Raw genomic sequence first — 20,532 nt, forward strand, 5'->3', positions numbered from 1 at the left:
GGCTTGGATCCCCTCTCAAGAGAAATGAGGGACTATTTATAGTTTTTTTTTTTTTTGAGGATGGCATGACCCGTAAATAGGAGGAGGATGAAGGGCAAAGGTGGAGTGGTTCGGATGGACATTCGGTTTTGAAACCCTTAATTATGGACCGTTTGTTAGACATTTGAAGGTCTTAATGATATGGAAATTTTGCGATCTTAGGCTCGTTGGATTTGTCTCGTGGAGCCGCTCGATTCGACTATAAGCATGTCACATTTGGAAACCGTTTAGTAATCCAAATTGTGTTTTGAACCTTCCAACAATGCTTCGAGTCTTTGATTCATACTCATTTGGGCTAAGATTGAGTTGAATTTGGTGTCGTTGGGTTCGTATTTTCGAGACGCTCAATTCGATTGTAAGTTTGATGAAATTAGAGTTTAGATGATCCCATATTTAATTTTTGAAGTTTCCAATTGATTTTTGCCTCGAGATTCGTGTCCGATCAAGATAAATTTTAATGACATATATGAGGGTCTCCAAAAGGATTCTGCTCGTGTGGTTCGAATGCAAAGGGTATGACCACACTATCCCGTAGGACAAAATGGTCGTAGGCCTTTACACCTGACACAAGCAGGCCAATGGAAGAGCATATGGAGTTATAAATACAATTAGCCATGAAGGATAGCAGCTTTCACCTACCAACCTCAATGGATAATAATATACATAACCCAAAATTTCACGAGATTTCCCCCATTCGATACATCAGCTCGAATGGGGTTTATTTGATTGTGGGGATCATTTCCTACAGGTGCAAGCCCCCGTAGTTAATTACATCTTAGACCTTGATCTAAGAAAACTCTCGATTATGGATGTTAGATTATCTTCTCAAAGATGGGTTTAGCGCGAAGGAATTTCTAGGCTTTACTAATCAAAGGGAAACAAAGGCTCAATTTGGCTTAATCAATCATACGTGGTTCAGATCCACACTCGGACGATCTGAGGAAGAGAAAACTGGAGAAAAGAAGAGAAAACGCACCTCAAACATGCACGAGAGAAAGAGGGAGCTAGCGTCATCTGTGTGACGCAGATGGGTAGAATTTACAAACTCTGAAAGATAGAGATTTTACCCACCGATAAGGCGTACAGTGGTACCCTTGTACCACTAGCCTTAGACCCTAAATCTATAAGAGATATAATATCCTACACACGATATTAACACCTACGACTTAGCTAATGTAATCCTGGATTTATTCCTTGACTGAAAAAGAAAGTGAGCTAAAATCCTAAACACAACCAATCGTCTTATATGTATGCAAGATAGGAAAGCTCTATCCTAAGGAATCAAGGATTAACAGTTCAAAAGACTTAAATTAGAGACTCTGCAATATGCAAATGAATAGATCTAGCGCCATGTATGATGCATGAAATAGATACAAAATACCCCTATGTCTACTGATGTAATGCATGTGTATGAGTGAGGTGTAATGAAAAGTAAAGTGTGTAAAATGTATGCATGACATTCAGAGTACATAATAAGTAAATAAATACACTAAGGGTATCCTCCAGGCAAGGTACCCGCACAGAAAACCATCCTAGCGATGCCCACTTCGTGTGGGAAAACAACGATGCCCAATGACACAAATAGGTGGCCTACTCTACAGGCCTAAATGACCCTAATTGTCTCTAAGGCTCACAGAAAAAGGGGGGGTATCATACCCAAAATCAAAAAAAGGTCAAAAATTCTAGCGATGTCCACTTCATGTGGGAAAACAACGATGCCCAATGGCACAACTGGGTGGCCTACTCTATAGGCCTAAATGACCCTAATGGTCTCTAGGGCTCACAGAAGGGGGCAAGCTTTGACCTATAGGGCCAAAACTTCGTCAGTGCACTAACCTATGGCTGGCTACCTGAACATGCTAGAATACCTATTAACAATATGAGTGTGGAGTGTAGTAGTTTCAATATATAATTAAAAGAATTTGCTTTACAAGTTGCAAATATTATACCTGACTGTGGCGCTGCCACTTAAAAGCTCCAAGCAGGCAAGCTGTTCTCAACCGCGCAAAGCATGTGGCGCAGCCACTTAAAAGATTAAAGCTAGCGAATTACCCCAATATACCTCGCAAGACAAATGAAAGAAAAAAACACAAATGAGCGTAGATGTCATTCAGAAAAGAAATGCAAATAAATAGAAATGTAACTAACAGGCAGATTAATATTAACATTTATAAAACATGTACAAGTAGTAACACTGAATAACAAAAGAAAATGTCAGCCTATCCTAGGGCTAAAAGTCGTGTCCTAACCAAACAAGTCTAAGGTGTGTGTAACAGGCTGTGTAGTTTTGGATAGATCCTATGTAGGATGATTTAATTAGAATTGTTTGTTTTGATTTGTTAAAGGATAAAAGGGAGATTTTAATTAAGGTTTAAATATTAGTAGTTTTGGATTGATTTTTAAAATTTTTATTTTAGTATTTGATTGATTACCACCTTTATTTCACACCGAGTCCGTGAAGTTTATTTCACCCTCCTTGGAGCTAACTTAATAGCCTCGTAGGCCTTGGTTACCCAGTGGCAATCAATTTTTGTTGAATTATTTTAGTTGGTTACAAATTAAAAAGAAAGGTAAATTAGACAATTTATTAATCAAGTTTGTTGATTGATTTTAAAAAATTGATCTAAGGTTCGATATTTTAGGAGTATTTTATCCTAATGAATTTTAGTTTTAAGTTTTAATCTCCTAATTTAAGTCTACATCTTTTAAACTTTAAATTGGTTAGGAGATTATTATTAGTTTAGTTAGATTTGATTTTAGGTGTATGTTTTAGATTTGAAATTTAATGATTATAAGTGCTAATTTATAATTCGATTAAGAATTAAGTATTCTCTATATATATTTTAAGAGTTAAGTTATAAATGATTTGTTGATTATTAATGGATTAAGAAGAACTAAACATAGGAAAACGTGTCACTAAGTTTTTGTTTTAATGTCTCTATCATATAGGGAGCATACACCCTAAGTCTATATTATCTAAGACTCAGTCTTTAATTTTTGTCCTTAAGTGTCACTAAAGTTGTAGGACTAAAAGATGTGTTATTTTCTAACCCTTAAGACTTTCGTACGTGTGTCACTAGGTTCAGGGATCTATGAATAAAAGTACTATAATAAGTAGAAATGTAGTAGAAAGAAAAGAATGAAAATCAGAAATAAAAGGAATGTAGGCATTATTGTTGTTGGGCACACTTCTGTGAAGTCAAGTGCGCCTCTAAAATAACCTTCTCCCTCAATTCGATGTGATACGAATAAGGAGAAAGGCATTTTCAATGCCCTTTGCTGTCCCCACAATCCAAATAAAGCATTTGATACGAACTCGACTCGACTACACAAAATATTCCTTACCAAACTCAAAGCAAATAAGGGAAGCTCAAGTTCCAAAAAGAAAACAAGCTAGACCTAAAACATCACCTCTTTCTACCCATCACATTCTTCCATACTTATATTTTAAAGGGCAATCATTAATAAAAGATAGACAACTTATGTAAGGTAGATTACCCCATCCCAAAAAGAGAGATTTAAAGAACTTACCAATACAAATCCACCTCATAAAAGTTATTGAACCCAAGCATAGCTTATGAAAAATTTTGAAATGAAAGCTAAATAGATTTTATATAAATAATCTATCATAATTCTATTCTTTTTTAGACAAAACAAAACTTTACAAAACAACCATTAATCAAGTGCTTTTTATGACATTTGGAGTGGGGGTAAACTTGTGGAAGCTTTTCAATGAATAGGCACTATAAAGCCCTCCATCAAGAAACATTCACAAGACAAAATCAAAAAATCTCAATACAAAACAATTCGCATAAAGCCTCTCGATGCAAAAATAATTAGCAAAGCTTTCTAACATGCAATCAAATATAAAACAACTTGCAACATCTTCTAACAACCTCCACTTTAAATCTTCACGAAAGAAACGCTCCAATCATTCATCTAAAAGAAGGACTTAGATCAAATGACGAACAAAAATTTACTAATATCTCATTTTAAAACAGTTTAGAGCACAAAACAGCGAGAAATCTGCACATAATTCGTCCTCGAGACAGTTTGGAACTCAAAACAGTAAGAAAAACTGCATATATTTTGTTACCAACATAGTTTGGGACATCGAAATAGCAAAAATCTGAACATACCTTGCTCCCAACACAATTTGGAAGCAAAAAATAGCAAAAATCTGTACTTGTTTCTTACAAAAAACAGTAACAAAAACTCCATAAAAGTTGTAGGAATTTTCATAGAAAAGCAATAAAAGATTCACTCAAGTGCCATAGGTATTGTTGCATAAAAACAATGACAAGAACTTCCAAAAATCTGCATGTAGTTCTTTCCCAAATCAATCTAGAAACTAAAAACAGTAAAAAAAAAAAAAAAAAAAACGGCATGTATTTCCTTCCCAAATCAATTTGAAAACCTTACATCCTATGCCATGAAACATGTGAACAAGCTCTCCTACCACAAGTCCATGAATTTCATTGAATATAAGATCTCGATGCAATCACCATATCTTTCTAAACAAGCTCAAAAGTGACTTAAATATCCATATGAAACTTTTAAACATAAGAATGCTACACGATTATTTGCTAACAAATGTCATATCCAACGCTTCATTGCTAAACTAAAGCAATAATTGAATAGAACCAATTCAACATGAAAGTCGTGCTTTACACTCTAACGGAAAGGAAGAAACGCATGTATCCATATGCTTAGTTAAATTTATAACAATGCAATTTTCTACTCATTCTACTAGAGGTTTTAGAATGAAGGAAAGTATCATTAAGCTATGGGTTTAAAGTAACTTGTTAACACAAAATCAAGGCATTTTTATCAAGTTGTGCAAAGCGATCCACATAAGGCATAATCATTCATGATTCAACGTAGCATGTATCATTATCCAATAACCACAAAGCACGATGGTATTTTATAGATAATAATAATGTGAAACTTTTCATGGAATTCTCATAGTTTGAACAATCACATTTAAAAAAATAAACTTTGCTTCCAATCATACCTACATGTGTATTGACATGACAATCCCAATAGCACTCGTTGATAAACTTCAATGCAACCATCAAGTATTTTCATGTAATAGGAGTTTTATTTTAAGCAAGGACATGTCATAACTTTCATGTTGTTTCACAAACTATATATAGAATATTGCACCACATGACATAAACTATGAATGTCTCAAATAGCATGAACTAATGCATGGGAGAAGAGCACAAAACAACACATGGCGCAAAAAAAAACGACTATGCAAATTATCATAAAACGTAACATAAAGAGTGAATAAATCTATTATGATTCAAGAGAACCAAAGGTGTAATGACATATACACCATGAAGGTTCTACCCACATCTTCTAATTTAGTCAAAAATAAGCTTCACATATAAACCCTCCACAAGACCTTAAATCCATGGAGCAACAAATCTCAACATTCAAAAAGAACATGCATATATCAATACCAAAATCCATAGAGTGATAAATCTTTAACTCATAAATGAGATTCCAAAATATATGAGGCATGCCACAAACAAAATATTGAGAGCTTAAACATTCAAGGATAGATACGAACTTTAGTCCTATCAATTAATCTATAAAAGTGTTTAGAAGCCTTATGAAATCACATTAACTATGCTTTGTAGAAACCGTAGAAGAAAGGGCACAAACCGCATGAGATTTACTTATGCCGACGATGCAAACTTTCCAAAGAAACTCATGAAATTCCTACTTTTATCAAAGAAAAACTCTACCAATTCTTAATAGGCATTATTACGAACATTTCATGTGCATATTTTGGCAAGAAACTAACATGGCTTCTCATATTTTCCTATCATTAACATCTAGAACTCTAGCTCATATAGTACGAATCAAATATAAATTTGACACATTAGTTGCTCATTTCAAGCAACATAACTCAACATAGCATGTCTAGCAACCATAAAATACAGCAAAATCCTTACAGGCAACAAGGATGAAAAGGAACTATATGAAATCATGTGGCTTAAACAGTGAACCATTATAAAATAAGCTTTGTTCTAAGTGAATCTACACATATCACCATCATCTAAACAAGATGAACTTTCTATCAAATCCATTTCACTTGGACAATGAGAAAGAGCAATGGGAAAAGAGAGAAGGAAAAGAAGAAAAGAAAGGAGAAGAAGGGAGAAATACTCACCTTGCAAAGTAGAGGAGTTCGGTCAATCAAGACGTCGGGTTCGGTCCGTAGAGGGCTTCCGGTCTCCTGCGGTGAGGCCGGCGGCTAAGGCTGCGGGTTGGCAGAAATGGCGAGGATCTCACCGTCGGCTGGGTTTCGCGAACGGCAGCGAGAGGAAAACGTCGTCCTCTCCCTGTTTCTGCGAACAAGAAAGAACCAAGAGGGAGAAGGCCCTTCGGCGTTGGCTGGACGGCGCAGAGCGGCTTCGACTTCCACGCGAGAGAGAGGCTTCAGCTTCTCTCGTTTGTGCGAACCGGGAACGACAGAGAGAGAGGGCGCGAATCCGAGAGCTGGAGCGGGAGTTCGGGGCTCCTGGCTCGTGCGAGAGAGAAGATCCGGGAGTAGGGGGTTCCGCCTTGGAGCTTTTACCGAGAATGAGAGGGGTTTCGGTCTAGACTTCCGCCTGGGCTTAGTAGGCGAGAGATCGAGAGAGGGAGATGGAGGAAATCGGGGAGTTCCACCTGGGCTGTGCGAAAACTGAGAGGAGGCCAGCCGTCTGGGCGTCTGTGAGCAGGAGAGATCGCGAGAGGAGGGGGTCAGTTCTCACAGGAGGGAATCGAGAGGGAGCAAGCCCTTCGGGTTGCTGAGGTCGTCCAAATGAAAGGGGGAAGTAGGGAGAAGTGAGAGCGAGTCAGAACTACTGGAGCAGATCGCGTGAGAGAGAAGGAGAGGAAGATCCGGCGTGAGAGGGAGATCGGGTGTCTGAGAGTAGGAGGAATCGAGAGAGAGAGAGAGAGAGAGAGAGAGAGAGAGAGAGGGAGAAAGCCCATGCCTAGCCCAGAGCACTCGTTCTGGTAAAACAAACCCCTCGCCGGAAGAGGAATCCCGCCCTCTTCGATTCATCGCAGCAGTAGCTCGAGACACGCGAATGAAACCTGCTATCTGCTTCGTATCGCCGCTCTGCCCATGGAAGGTCACAAATATCAGGTAAAAGACACCCACCGCGGGGTGGCCTGGTGGTGGAGAACTGGCTGGCCATAGGCCAGGTACTGAGTTCGAATCCCCTCGGCGCATCGTGCAAGCCTTAAGTGTTGGCCCGTGTAAATTGGTGTGGGTTGCATGCTAGGTCGACCAGGTTATCCCCTAACCGGGATTATCTATTTATAATAATCAGGTAAAAGACTCTGTCGACTGCTCATTCAATTGGGACCGTTCGATTGCATGCTTGATTTAGGCAGTTGATTTGAATTTCTAATAAAGTCAAAAAGGTCTCAAACAAATTAAATTGGACTGAGTCGGATGGGAATCAGGTTTTAGACTTGACTCAATTCGAGTCGACTCAAACCTAATTCAGCTCGATCAAATGAAATTAAACACCCAAATCATCAGTGACTTGGACCAGACTGGGTTCTAGCTGGTCTAACGAATTTGATCGCAAGAAATTGAATCCAAAATCGATATCAATTTCAAAAGTCGAGTCTAATTTAAATCAATTCGGATCGATTCGAGCTTGAATTGGGCTCGACGAGGACTAATCGCATCGATCGAATGCACTCAAGAGCACTTGAGCGAAAAACGAGGTCAACAATATCATGGGTGTAAAGTATTTTAAATGTATGTGTTTTAATAATTTTGATATATCGATGGATGAAAAAAAATCAATATAAAATATAATAAATGTAATGAAAATCATTTTAGTTCATTTTTGAGATAAAGCTAACTCAATCAATTTTGAGTGAGAATTGTATACACTACAAACAAACTTGCTTGATCGTCCCCTACCACAGGTCACCAACACTGGCCACCGCATCTGCTGGCGCCACCGACGCCATCCACCAGCGGCCACCATAGGCCACTACCGCCGCCAGCTGCCGGTGGCCAACACCACCGCCACCCTCCAACCACCGACCATCGACCACAACCACTGGTCGCCAACTACCACCGCCACCGCTACCCTCTTTAGCCACCGTTACCCGCCGTTACCCGTTATTTTTAAACTTTACACTACATTCATTTTACACTCATCCAAACACCTCCAATGTATTTCTTTTATAATGCATTTCATTTTTAGCCGAAAAAACTCCTAAATTTAGTTGGTTTATCTCAGAAAGTGCAATTAGCCACATCAAATTTATCTTTCATCACTCGAATCTTTTCAAGAATATCAAAAAGTGAGCTTATAATTTTTTTCAATTTTTCATGAATATAATAAAATTCAAAAATTTTGCAAAATTATGGACATCATCACTGAAAATCCAAAAAATTGAAGAAAAAATTTTAAAAAATCATTTGAATGATCAAATGAACTCTAATTTTTATAAATTATAGTAAAAATAACTGTCACGTTGCATTGTTTTCAACTAAGCTAAGAATATTTGAATTTAAATTCAAACGAGTTAATCAAAGAGGATTAGTGCAAAGTGGGCCTCATCTTTTCTCTCAATCATCCTCTGTCACTTCAGCATTTTTTTTAGCAGAACAGTTGTTTCAATCGATGCAAAACACTATAAACTTCAACGTTGCCGAGTTCCATTTTATTCCACTTTACGTGAGATCGATTTAGTCATTTTGATAGCCTATATTAATGATATGTTAGCAAATATTATCTGGGAAAATTCAAAGTATAAATTAGGTGGCCTAATGATCTCTAAATATGAAATGTTTATATTTGAATCAAGCGTCTTGATAAGATGAATCCAACGAGCCCAATATCACTTAATTCCAATAACATTTAGGCACCTAAATGTTAAAAAATAATGATCAATAGTCAGAGAATCAATATGGGATGTCTAATTGAATGCTCTGGATTTGCTCTAGATTTTTCTCATATTTATAGAGCATGTCACTCCCAAAAATCTATAAATAAACCTCACTCTTTATATAAAGTGTCATGAAGTTTCAAGTATTCCAGAGCTCACATCTGTGCTCCGTTGCCAATAAATATTTGTCGACAGATCATTGTCGTTGGACAAACAGCCGTCGAGCTTCTGCCTAACTATTGATCAATGTACCTCCGCTTGGTAATCATCGCATACCTTCATCAACCAGCTAGCGCTAGATCTATACTCGGTCGTTGATGCCATACCTATGTCTGGCCACTAATTGCAATTAGATGTCCGCCTAGTGGTCGATCGCCATCAGACCGCCTTCTAGCCATAAAAAACCTCTAGACCTGTTCCCGATTGCTGATCATCTTTGAATCTTCCCCCAGACCTTTACCCGGCCGTTGTGACCAGACTTCTGACCTTCGTCTCCTGTTGGACTCACTCCTCAGACCACACGATTATAATCCTTTAACTACCGAAAATTCATCAATTACCGGCCAAGTGACCGCAGGTAATAAGTGGCGGTTATACCGGTAGTTTTACAGTCGGAATTTCCGACAGTCATTTGGCCGCCAGCAATGCCACCGGAGTTTCATATGTACGACGCAGGGCGGCTTTACCGCCAGCTTTATATGGAATTTCAACCCCCGCTTGACCACAATCATTCCAATGCCTAAGCATACATACAAACTTCGAAGAATTCTCAATTATTGTAATTTCACCATCTACACGTTAAAGGATGGATCAACCTTTGTAACTTATTTATATATAATGGAATCTCTTAATCTAGGCAAAGCCCTCTTATCTTTCCCTTTTATGGGTTCTCCATGTAAAAAATTTATGATATTTCAAATCTCTTTCACTTATTTATTTGTGTGTTGGACTATCGTGCCAATACAAAAAAATTCTCTCACTCTACTACCGCGAATCTATCACCCCGCAACAATTAACTTCAATACTACTCCATCTAAAAGCCTTCGTGATCTTCTCACATAGCCTCAAGATCATGTCACCATTGTCTCTAATAAAATGGTGTGAGCAAAGCAGAACTGCTCATGGACTTACTCCCCAATATGGCCTTTGACCAGCAATCTCTTCAACTTGTCACCACGATTCACAATGCTTCTTTCGACTTTGAGTATGGTTCGGTAGCACGATAGCTGGAAGAAATAGATCTGATGTTGAATATATCACATAGGAGGAAAAGTAGCAGGTTATTCATCAGAAAAAAATATCTTAAATTCTGATAAAATCGGAAGCAGAATACCTGAAATTGTCAAGAGAGGCTCTGACTTTGCCAATAATCAAATATATTGTATTTGATTCCAACGTCTCTTGCTAAAAAAATTTTCAGGAGGATAAAGGTTTTGTTTGGGATGGCTTTTTATTGCTTCTTAAAGCAATTTTTTAGTGCAAAAAAATTAATTTTTATACTTAAAACAACTTTAAGAAGCAACAAAAAAGCCTTGTCTCAAAGGAATCCAAAGTTGAAACAGGTTCGGTGGGATGTCTGATAACACGTTTATGGTTTGGAATTAAGGCTTTCTTGGGGATGCTCTTCTTACTATTTTGTAAAACTATTATAGAAAAAATGATTTTGTAAAGTTGTTATATAAAGCAAATTTTTAGTACAAATTTTTTTGTGAGCTGCAGTGACCGAATGAAAATTGTGATTACAAAGGAGTGAGAAAGTTACCCCAAATAAAGCCTAAAATAACTTTTAAAGGTGGGAGAAAAAGGACTAAGAAAAGTCTAATGAAGCATGAGCAATGGGCAGACATCCCCTTCCACATATTCTTCAACTAAAACATCATTGGGTTATTCAGCAAAGCTCTCAGCTTTCAAATCTTCACCAATCACTTACGAGTTCTACGAGTTTTGCTTTGGGCAATCATTAAGGTTTCATTTCTGATGGCTTGCTTACTGCTTCTTAAAGCAACTTTTTAGTACAATAAATTTATTTATTTTTACTAGCAAGTTATTTTAAGAAACATTAAAAAAATAATCCCAAACTAAATTTATTGGAGCGCATCCCGATTGAGACAGACTGAATATGTTGCAGCAGAACCTTTGGAATCAGAATCTGAGCGACGCTTAAGCTTTCATTCCAGACACTGATGGGTTTAGAATATCTCAGACTTGGAGGCGAAGCTAAGGACACCAATATACTGAGAAATCAACTGTATTGGAGGTTCAAGCAGATCAAGAAGAGCAAGGAAGGTGTAAAAATCTGTTGTGTACTCATCAATCCAGCAGCCACACTGATACAAATCTTGAAAATGCTGATAGTTCTCACGCTCATAATTGAATGGCAAGAATTCCACCTTCATATGCTTTCTGAATTTATGTTAACGTACAATTATGGATCTTACATTATTTCCACCATGACTATAGGATTTAAATCCTATGTGATAAATATAATATATCATTATTTTTAAATGAAAATTTTGAGCTCCAGGGACATATTAGCATTAGAGAGAGATATTTTAGATGATTTGATCACACAAAAAATCATCCTTCACATGAGCCCGTTGGGAGAGTACATGCATAAGATTTTATTTGGGACATCTTTATTATTGATTTTCAAAAGAGGCTTTATAACATAATTTTTTTTTTAATTTGAAAATTTTTAATTAAAAAGCTGCTTTAGAAAGTAGTAAAAAGATGTCATAAATGAAGCATAAGATAGAGATTTTAAAAAAAGGTTAGAAAGAATTAGAAATGATTTTTTTATTAAATTTAATTAAAAATTTAACACTTAATAAAATGCAATGAATAAAAATGATTTCAGTGAAAGATTATATTTATTAGGGGTGTCAAAATCTAACACCATTCGAAACTCAACCAAAAAAATTTTAGATTTGGATCAATCCATTTGTCATACAAGCCGAGTTCGAGTTTGTAATTCCAATCCGTTTGTAAAATTGGGTTGGGTTGACATGGAAACTTGAAACCAACCTGCATTGACCCGTTTGTTATGTCGTCACTTCAATTGCGTCAGACGTCAGCACGTGACTCGGTGACCGCGTCTTGTCTCCAATTGCGTGACTCGCATCACGTCATGTCCATGCTGCTGCTGGCAATCGAGACTAGTTGAGTTCGAGGCTTCGAGCTGCCATTGCCTTCAAGCTACCATCTAGTTGAGTTTGAGGCTTCTTGTTGTTGCACGGCGACGATATCTGGTCAAGTTCAAGGCTTCGTGATGCCACCAACGATGGTGTCTGCAGAGCCGCAAATGGCTCCTGTAAAGTGGTCGAGAGTCCGCATAATCGCAGATGCTATTGTCACTCGTAGATTGTGTCGGCTTGGTTCAACTTGGTAACCCGCATGGGCCGGGTCGGGTTAAAATTCTAAGCAGTTTGCAAAACTGTGTTGGGTTAGTATCAACTCGTTTAAGACTGGGTCAAGTTGGATTCAACTCGAACCTGACTCGTTGACCCAAATTGACACCCTAATCATTACACTAGGATAAATATTAGATTTATTTTTAACATATTAGGAGATTTAAGCATAAGCTGCAACCCGATCTGATAAATATTAGATATTAGGGAGATTTACATACACACCACTTTATTTTATATTATTTACATATCTAATACCTAAAATTAATATTACATACCTACCACCTATAAAACAAATATAAGTTTTATGGAATGAAATATTAAAGTTTATAGGATTGTATGAGTTGTAAGAATGAAATATATGAATGATATATTTGATATTAAAATTTTATATGAATAGTAGAAATGTAACATTGTATAAAATTTTGAATGTTAAATATGTAAATAGGATGAAATAAAGTGGTATGTATAATGCATATACATCCCCTTTTAATTTTTTTTTTTGGGAATCGGGAGTATCGGCCCGCTGCCACGTCAGCTTGTGACGCCCTTGACGATATTTACTAGTCTCATCTGCTAACCTAGACGAGCAACCCACAACTATTACTACTCGTTGCCTACACTTATTGAGTCCCCCCTAGAGGGGTGATGTCGCCTGAGAAAATCTAGCATGGGATTGGGGGCTCTCAACCGCACTAGCCCATCAATCAAATTAAGTATTGGTGGAGACTTTAGTTATTATTGCAGCACATGTTTTATGTTGCATGTATTTTAATTAACTCCGGTCTTGCGTGCGGAAAATCAGATAGAAGGCCACGCACGTAACAAATAAACGCCAAAATGCTACAAATCTATGTGATGAATCTACACTCCTCCTTCCTTATGCTGACCGTTCGATCAATAAATCTGACGGTCTGAAATTAGTTTCGGCACTTCTGTAAGCTAACTACGAATTGAATACAGGAATACACGACGTATCTTTTATTGCCGTCAGATTTAGTAATCTAACGGTCAGTAAAGCGGCATGTCAGGTGTTAATTTCCCTGACTTATAGTTTTCGAATCCTCTCGCCGCGGCCGTCGACATCGCCCAGGTGAGGCCCTTAGCCTATGTACCAATCTCAAAAGTTCAAAATTTCTCCCAACAATCTGGTCCGAAGCCTACAAATCTCATTATCCTTCGTGTATTTTTCGCCGATTCATCTCCCTCGGCCTCAATTGTGTCCTGGATGATCGGCTTCCGATACGCTAGAAAACCTCCCAGTTAATTGAATAGAGGAAGTGCCGCAGTTATTGGGCACGGAGGAGAGGATGCATGCCCCTAAATTTCGCTCCGTTTTCAATGGTCTCTGCACTCTGATTCTTCTTTTATTCTTCTACAACCGAGAGGACGTTCTCCGAACCCCCCGCCTACGCAAAAGCTCCAGTTTTGGCTCTCCTTGGGGGCTTCCGAAATCCTCCCCCAATTTCCACCGGCATCTCTTCGAGCTTTCTTTGAGTAATTCGTCGCGTATAATCCAATCGAATGATCTGGAGAATCCAACGGAGGCTTGCTCCGGGATAGCCCGGCACGAGGGCACTCGGTGCGATTTCCTTAAGTCGCACCCCCAGTGTGGTTCTGGTGGGTTTATCGATTACATCACCTTCTTTTACTGCGACTGTGAGGAATTTCAAATCTTGGGTTATGCTGTTCTTACCTTGTGGCTTCTCGCTCTGTTTTATCTATTGGGCAATACAGCTGCCGATTACTTCTGCTGCAGTCTTGCGAAGCTCTCCGCTTTATTGAAGCTTCCACCTACTGTTGCTGGTGTAACCTTACTTCCGCTTGGAAATGGGGCTCCCGATGTTTTTGCCAGCATTGCGGCCTTTGTGGGAACTGGAGCTGGGGAGGTTGGTATTAACAGCGTGCTTGGTGGTGCACTCTTTGTTACTTGCATAGTTGTGGGTGTTATTTCCTTAATCATTGCTGGGAAAAATGTTCAAATCGATCGAAAATGTTTTATAAGGGATATTGGATTCTTCTTATCAACTTTGGCGGCCTTGTCGTTGATCTTGATTGTTGGGAAGATTAGTTTTTGGGGAGCAATCATGTTTGTTTTGATCTACGTGATTTATGCCTTTGTGGTTACAGCAAATGAGATTCTGAGGAAGCATGCAAAGAGCTTGAAGTTGAATCTTGTGACTCCCTTGCTTCCTGTTGCAGGGACCTTCTTTTCTGTTGCAAATGAGGAGGATGAATCTATGTCTAGACCTCTGGTTGATTATGAATTCAATGATGATGTGCCTCAACTGCATAGTAGCTTGCCTCAGTGGATGTGGGCTTCTAATGTGGCAATATACTCAAACTGTAGGCACAAGGGTGGTCCAGCTAAAAATTCAAATCCTTTATGGGGATGGAATGAAGATGAAAAGGAACGAGATATTGTGTTTTCCTTTAGTAAGCTTTTCTTAATTTTTGAGGTTCCACTTTCGCTTCCAAGGAGGCTGACAATTCCAGTCGTTGAGGAGGAAAGATGGTCTAAAAAGTATGCAGTTGCTAGTGCAGCATTGGCACCTTTTCTTCTTGCATTTTTATGGAGTTCTGGAGAACCTGTGGGTTCCAATGTTACTTTAGCTGCTTATGTGTTGGCTGGCGTTGTAAGCATTTCACTAGGGACTTCTGCTTTCTTCTTAACTAATCATGACTGCCCACCACAGCGGTTCTTGTTTCCCTGGGTTTTTGGAGGCTTTGTGATGAGCATTGTCTGGTTTTATATAGTTGCCAATGAGTTGGTTTCTCTTTTCCTCGATTTGGGTGTGATATTGGGTATCAACCCTTCCATTCTTGGATTGACAGTTATGGCATGGGGTAATTCCATGGGTGACTTGATGTCGAATATTGCTTTAGCTTTGAGAGGTGGCGATGGCGTGCAAATCGCCATCTCTGGTTGTTTTGCAGGTCCCATGTTCAATATCCTTGCTGGTCTTGGTATATCTATGTTGGTTGGAGCCTGTTCAGTTGCTCCTTCTTCATATCTCCTTCCGGTCGACAGCTCCTTGATCTATACAATGAGTTTCCTCATTGCTGCGCTTGCCTGGGCTCTGCTTATCTTACCAAGAAATGACATGCAACCTAGCAAGTTGTTAGGGGTTGGCCTGGTAACTATTTATGCTATATTCCTTTCTGTAAGAGTCAGTGGTGCTACTGGTGTTCTATCATTTTCCAGTTTGAAGTGAGCTTTATGTCTTGTATAAAAAGGCCATACTTTTCTTGAAAAACTTGTAAATATTTGATTCTTTTTTTCTGGATTTACTGTCAAACTAGATGTTTCAATAAAAAAAAAAAGATTTGGCTTTCCATTTCCTTGATTTAGTTAACTTTTACATTGAAGTTTTGCTTGGCGTAACTTAGGCTTCATTTGGGATGACTTTCTTGCTACTTTTTAAAGTAGTTTTTTAGTATAAAAATTAAAAATTTTGTACTAAAAAGTTGCTTTAAGAAGCAGTAAAAAAGCTGTCCCAAACGAAGCGTTAGGATTGGGGCATGTTTTCATAAATAACCAATTCAGTTTTTTTTTTTGTCTATTTAAATGTTCTTCCTCTGAAGTTGCTCTTTTGATTGTCAGTTTTCTTGAGGTCTTTCATTAGCTATGCTAATGAACTTTATAGTTAATATTCTATCTCCTTCATTGAAACTAGGATATGAATGCTAGTGCTTCATACTGCTTCTTAACATTTTCGTTGATTGTGCTGAATGGTTCTTTTCTTTTCCCATACTGAATATATTTTATTTGAGAAATTTGCAGGTTTGTTTGATCAAGGGAGACAAGTTTAATGAACATTTCTCTCAGTTCACTGAATCAATCAATAAATGACCAATCTTTAGTGTTTATTGCTGCAAAAAATTGAACTATTTTAGCTATGCCACATATTTATGCTATATGAGTATTAAATCTAAGCTGCCATGCACGCATGCATGCATGCTTGCATGCATGCATGCTTGCATGCATGCATGTATGGATTTATATGTATCTCTGTTTCTGAGTGAGATGATAGAGAGATAGTGGAGATAAATAAATAGATAGAGAAACAGTAGCTTCAATTGCTGCAAGAGACTTCTGTTGAGTTGGAGAGGTGATTGAAAGGGTATGCTTTTGCCAGTGAAGCTTTGCCTCCTTTGCTTTTGGCATTTCTGTGGAGTTCTGGAGAAATTGAGGACATTAGTTGCTCAGTGGTGGGAGGGTGTTGCATGCTTAAGTCTTTGGAGCTTTTACGTTTTTTTGTTCAATAGCTACGGTTGCCCTCTGTAAAGCTTCTTATTCCTGGGGTTTTCTCATTGCCACAGGACTTGTGATACTTGTTTGATTTGTGTATGGTGGCCAATGAGCTGGTTTCTTCCCTTTAATCAGTGAGTTATTGGACATCAATTCCTTTTATACTTGTTTACATGATGCCAAATATTGCTTCATCTTGGTGTTTTGGTGACAGTTGCTGATCGCAATATCCGCTTGTTGTGTAGGGGGTGCAACCGAGTCAAGCCGGCTTGCGAGCCGGCTTGGGCTCGACGAGTCAAGCTTATCAAGCTCAAACAAGAGTTCGAGGTCGACGGCTAATTGAGCTCGAGCTTGAACACTTGGCTGCTCGACTCGATAGCTCGTCGAGTAGCTTGCGTAAGAGGTGCGGGATTCACCATGAGAGCGGGCTTCGCCGCTAGAGCGGGTCGCGACAGTGGGCTTCGCCGCAAGAGCGGGTCGCAGAAGCGAACTTCTCCGCGAGAGCGGGAGCGAGCTTTGCAGTGGGAGTCGGAGCGGGAGCGAGCTTCGCAGCGAAGCTCCAGCGGGAGCGAGCTTCGCTGCGGGAGCAGGAGCTCGACGAGCCGCTCGACTCGACTTGTTTCGTGAGACGAGTCAAGCTTGAGCTCGAGTTCGGTATTTGGCAGCCAAGCTCGACTCGAATAACCTCTGGCTCAAGCTCGACTTGACTCGTTTGCACCCCTTGTAGAGCCAAAGTTCAACATAGTTGTTGGTTATGGTTTGTCTATGCTGTTTGGAGCCTGGTCAGTTGCATCTTTTTCACATCTCCTTCCAATACACCGTGATATCTGCTTATCTTACTGAGTAACTCGCAAACTAGCATTTGTTAGTGATGTTTCTTTGCAAGAATAGTTGACACAACCTTCTCTTCTTCTTCTTACTTGCATTGAGCTTATTATAAAGAATTGATGCTCTTTTTTTGCAAGGATTGTTAACCAATTTCTGGAGAAAGTTTGTATTACAGTATATAGAAATTTGATTATGGATGCAAAGAAAAATAATCAAAAGAAATAGTTATTGCTGGATAAGTTAGTTGAACTCAGAAGGAGATTATGTTTTCAATCTTCCAGCATGGGTTGTTAGGTGAGTCAATTATAACTTTACGGTTGAACCAAACTAATGAGGTGGCATTAGTTACATCAATAAAATTGTCTTAGAGAAAGTTCAAAGAAAGTGAATGAATTAAGTTGTAAATAATATAGCTAGCTAAATACCGGAGGGAAGAGGTATAAATGTCCACTTTAGCAAAATATAAATGGCAAGGTTTTAAAAATCAAATCGGACTGGCAGGTTCAACCGGTTCCACCATGAATTGGTTTGGTTTCTTGAAGCAACCTTTTAGAGATTGAATCAGGGAAAAATCGCTTAATAACCCGGTTGAAGTGGAGAACCTCCGAATCAATCGGTTCTTATGATCTCAAATCTCAGTTGCCCGTGTAGGATCGAACAATGTAAATTAGGTAGGGAATTCTATTAACTCAAATGACACGCAATTGTGAAGCTTCCTCTCCGGGCTTCTTCGCCCATATTAAGGCTTCGTTTGGGACGGTTTTTTTACTGCTTCTTGAAGCAGTTTTTTAGTATAAAAATTACAATTTTTATATTAGAAAGCTGCTTCAAGAAGCAGTAAAAAAGCAATCCCAAACAATTCATCCCGTCGTTTCCTCCCATGGCCATAGAACTCCTGCTAGGTTTGTTCGACTCTTCTGCTCTTCGTTAGAGTTTATAGCCGTAGATTTTTTTTTTTTTGTTTTGTTAAAATTTTAAAAATGTGAATCATGCTTGAAGCCTTGAAGAGTTTTGATCTCCTTACACCCATTCTATAGAACCTATAGATCTTATGCTTCGATTCTTACACACATACTTCGATTCTTGTAAATCTGAGAGGAATTTGTCCGACATTACTGTTCTATGAAGTTCAGAGCTTTTTTACTCGCGTGTCTTATAATACTTTATCCGGCATTATTGTTCTAAGAAGCTTGGCACGTTTCTTAAGATCAATGATCGAATTGAAGACCGTTGGTGCTTCGTGGATTCAATTTTATGAGCCAACCTAGGCAAGTTGGATTATGTTTTGACAATAATTTTTAACATCTTTATTTGAGATTACTGTTTTGTTTTAAATTTCTAAGTGGATTTTGTTTTCAATTCTGTGGATTATGTTTTGACAATGCACCCAAGGCGCTTGGGCAAATGACCCCTTAGTTTTTCTCAAAATTGTTTTGTTAGATTGTAAGATTATTATGAGTCATTTTTAGAATGATAAGGTTTATGATTAGATTGTTATATTATTATATTAATTTTATTAATTTTTAATAATATTATTATTTATTATGTCATCCGGTTCGACTGACATGAGCCTCTCGTTCACGAGAGATTATTGGGTTCGGACACAGCTTACCGTTCGGTACTTCACAATACCGAACGGTACTGATCTCGGTACTGTGAAGTACCGAGTTCGGTACTTCACAGTACCGATCATACAAAGCTTGGCATTGAGTAGTACCGAGCCCGGTACTGCTTGGTACTACTCAGTACCGAGTAGAGGATGATGTGACACATTTTTATTGGGTTTTGGTTGAGTTCGGTGTCCGAACCCAATATTTTCCCCAATTTGAGAGATCATAAAGAGACTATACATGATCAAAATGACATCACATGCATTCATAACATCACATGCATGCATGCCAGTGATAAGACGCCCACTATTCATATTATAGGACTGCATGTTTCTTTCGTTTTGTGCATTGGAGGAATGAACATATACATAAACTAAAAATTTTTTAATAAAAAATTTTCTTAAGAAGCAGCAAGAAAGCCATTTCAATATATATATATATTAAATTTTTTGCATTTAAAAATTGTTTTAAAAAATAATAAGAAAGTCATTCCAAACGAAACCTTAAACACTAGTGGCATAATTTCTCTATAAGATAAACTTTTTATAATATTAGATGGTACCTTTTCTATGTTTTTTTAACTAATCTAAAATTTGCGCAATGAAAAAACTTGGTTAAGTGCCTTGATGCTTGCTAACTAGGGAAAAAGTACTGCTAAAATTGAAAATCTTTAGAAGTTATGGGCGGATCCTAGTATAGCTCAGGGTGGGTATTAAAAAAAAGGTTTATATGAGAATAAATTTGGACTTTTGTCCCCTATAAAAAAATATATTTTGCCAAAATATTCCTCATCGTGCTTAGGGAGAAGGAGAGTGTAGCGGGCTCATGTTGCCTTGCTCGAGAAGTTGGACCCCCTGTCATCGTCGGAGTTACAGTGGCCGGAGAAGTTGAAACATGATTGCATTTCGAATGTTAGGTCGCTCGGAGAAGAAGAGTACTGAAAAAACTTGCTTTTTATCGATAGAAGAGAGCATGAGAAAAGATTTTTAAAGTAATAATAAACAAAATCTTTTAAAAGCCCAAGACACCTTAAGCAAAAAACAGCAGCCACATGCTTTCATTAAATGCAAAATTAATACGCTGCATTTTTTTTAAACAGTGTTTTTCAAAAAAAGTTTTTGTACCATGCCTCAGAAGTTTTTTTTTTTTGTGGCTATTTCATTTTTGGATTTATGATTGATAAGAGAGCAATTCTTAAGCTCATTAAAAATTATGCATACTTTATAATTTAATTATCCCTTTTTTTCCTTGATAAACTTAAGTTTATTTATTATCATTTTTCTCTTAGTTAGAGTCTAGCTTAAGCATAATTTTCATGATTATACTCCAACTTATATTATTACTAAAATCAGTATTATATTGAAATATAAATGATAAAAATTTCTTCTTATAAATTTGATAACATTATATTGGTTAAATTATTTTTAAAAAATTTATTTTATTATTATTACTATTTATTATTAATGGGCAGAGA

The 20,532-nt window shown here is 37.9% G+C and overlaps 1 protein-coding gene across 4 annotated transcripts; it reads left to right on the plus strand.

The window, feature by feature from the left end:
* Nucleotides 1-13,448: 13,448 nt before the first annotated feature.
* Nucleotides 13,449-17,584, plus strand: LOC110095284 (cation/calcium exchanger 4). 4 transcript variants are annotated; one of them, XM_020820749.2, is made up of 3 exons: nt 13,449-13,988; nt 14,106-15,505; nt 16,866-17,584. In XM_020820749.2, exons 1-3 carry the CDS (start codon nt 13,679-13,681, stop codon nt 17,058-17,060), a joined length of 1,905 nt encoding a protein of 634 aa, XP_020676408.1. In that variant the 5' UTR covers nt 13,449-13,678; the 3' UTR covers nt 17,061-17,584. The 4 variants fall into 4 exon arrangements, 3 of the variants coding, with proteins under 3 accessions (XP_020676408.1, XP_020676406.1, XP_020676407.1); XR_002302953.2 differs by adding an exon at nt 16,692-16,754 and having other exon boundaries at nt 13,452-15,505; nt 16,866-17,007; XM_020820747.2 differs by having other exon boundaries at nt 13,450-15,505.
* Nucleotides 17,585-20,532: the final 2,948 nt, after the last annotated feature.

This window comes from Dendrobium catenatum, unplaced genomic scaffold (assembly GCF_001605985.2).
Source record: "Dendrobium catenatum unplaced genomic scaffold, ASM160598v2 fragScaff_scaffold_134, whole genome shotgun sequence".
In the NCBI taxonomy this organism is placed as follows: domain Eukaryota; kingdom Viridiplantae; phylum Streptophyta; class Magnoliopsida; order Asparagales; family Orchidaceae; genus Dendrobium; species Dendrobium catenatum.

Excerpts from the sequence above, each read along its gene's own strand:
- LOC110095284 (XM_020820747.2), top strand. The coding sequence starts at position 13,679 with ATGCATGCCCCTAAATTTCGCTCCGTTTTCAATGGTCTCTGCACTCTG. Across the intron at positions 15,506-16,865 it reads AGTTGTTAGGGGTTGGCCTG|GGGGTGCAACCGAGTCAAGC; the intron begins GTAACTATTTAT and ends CTTGTTGTGTAG.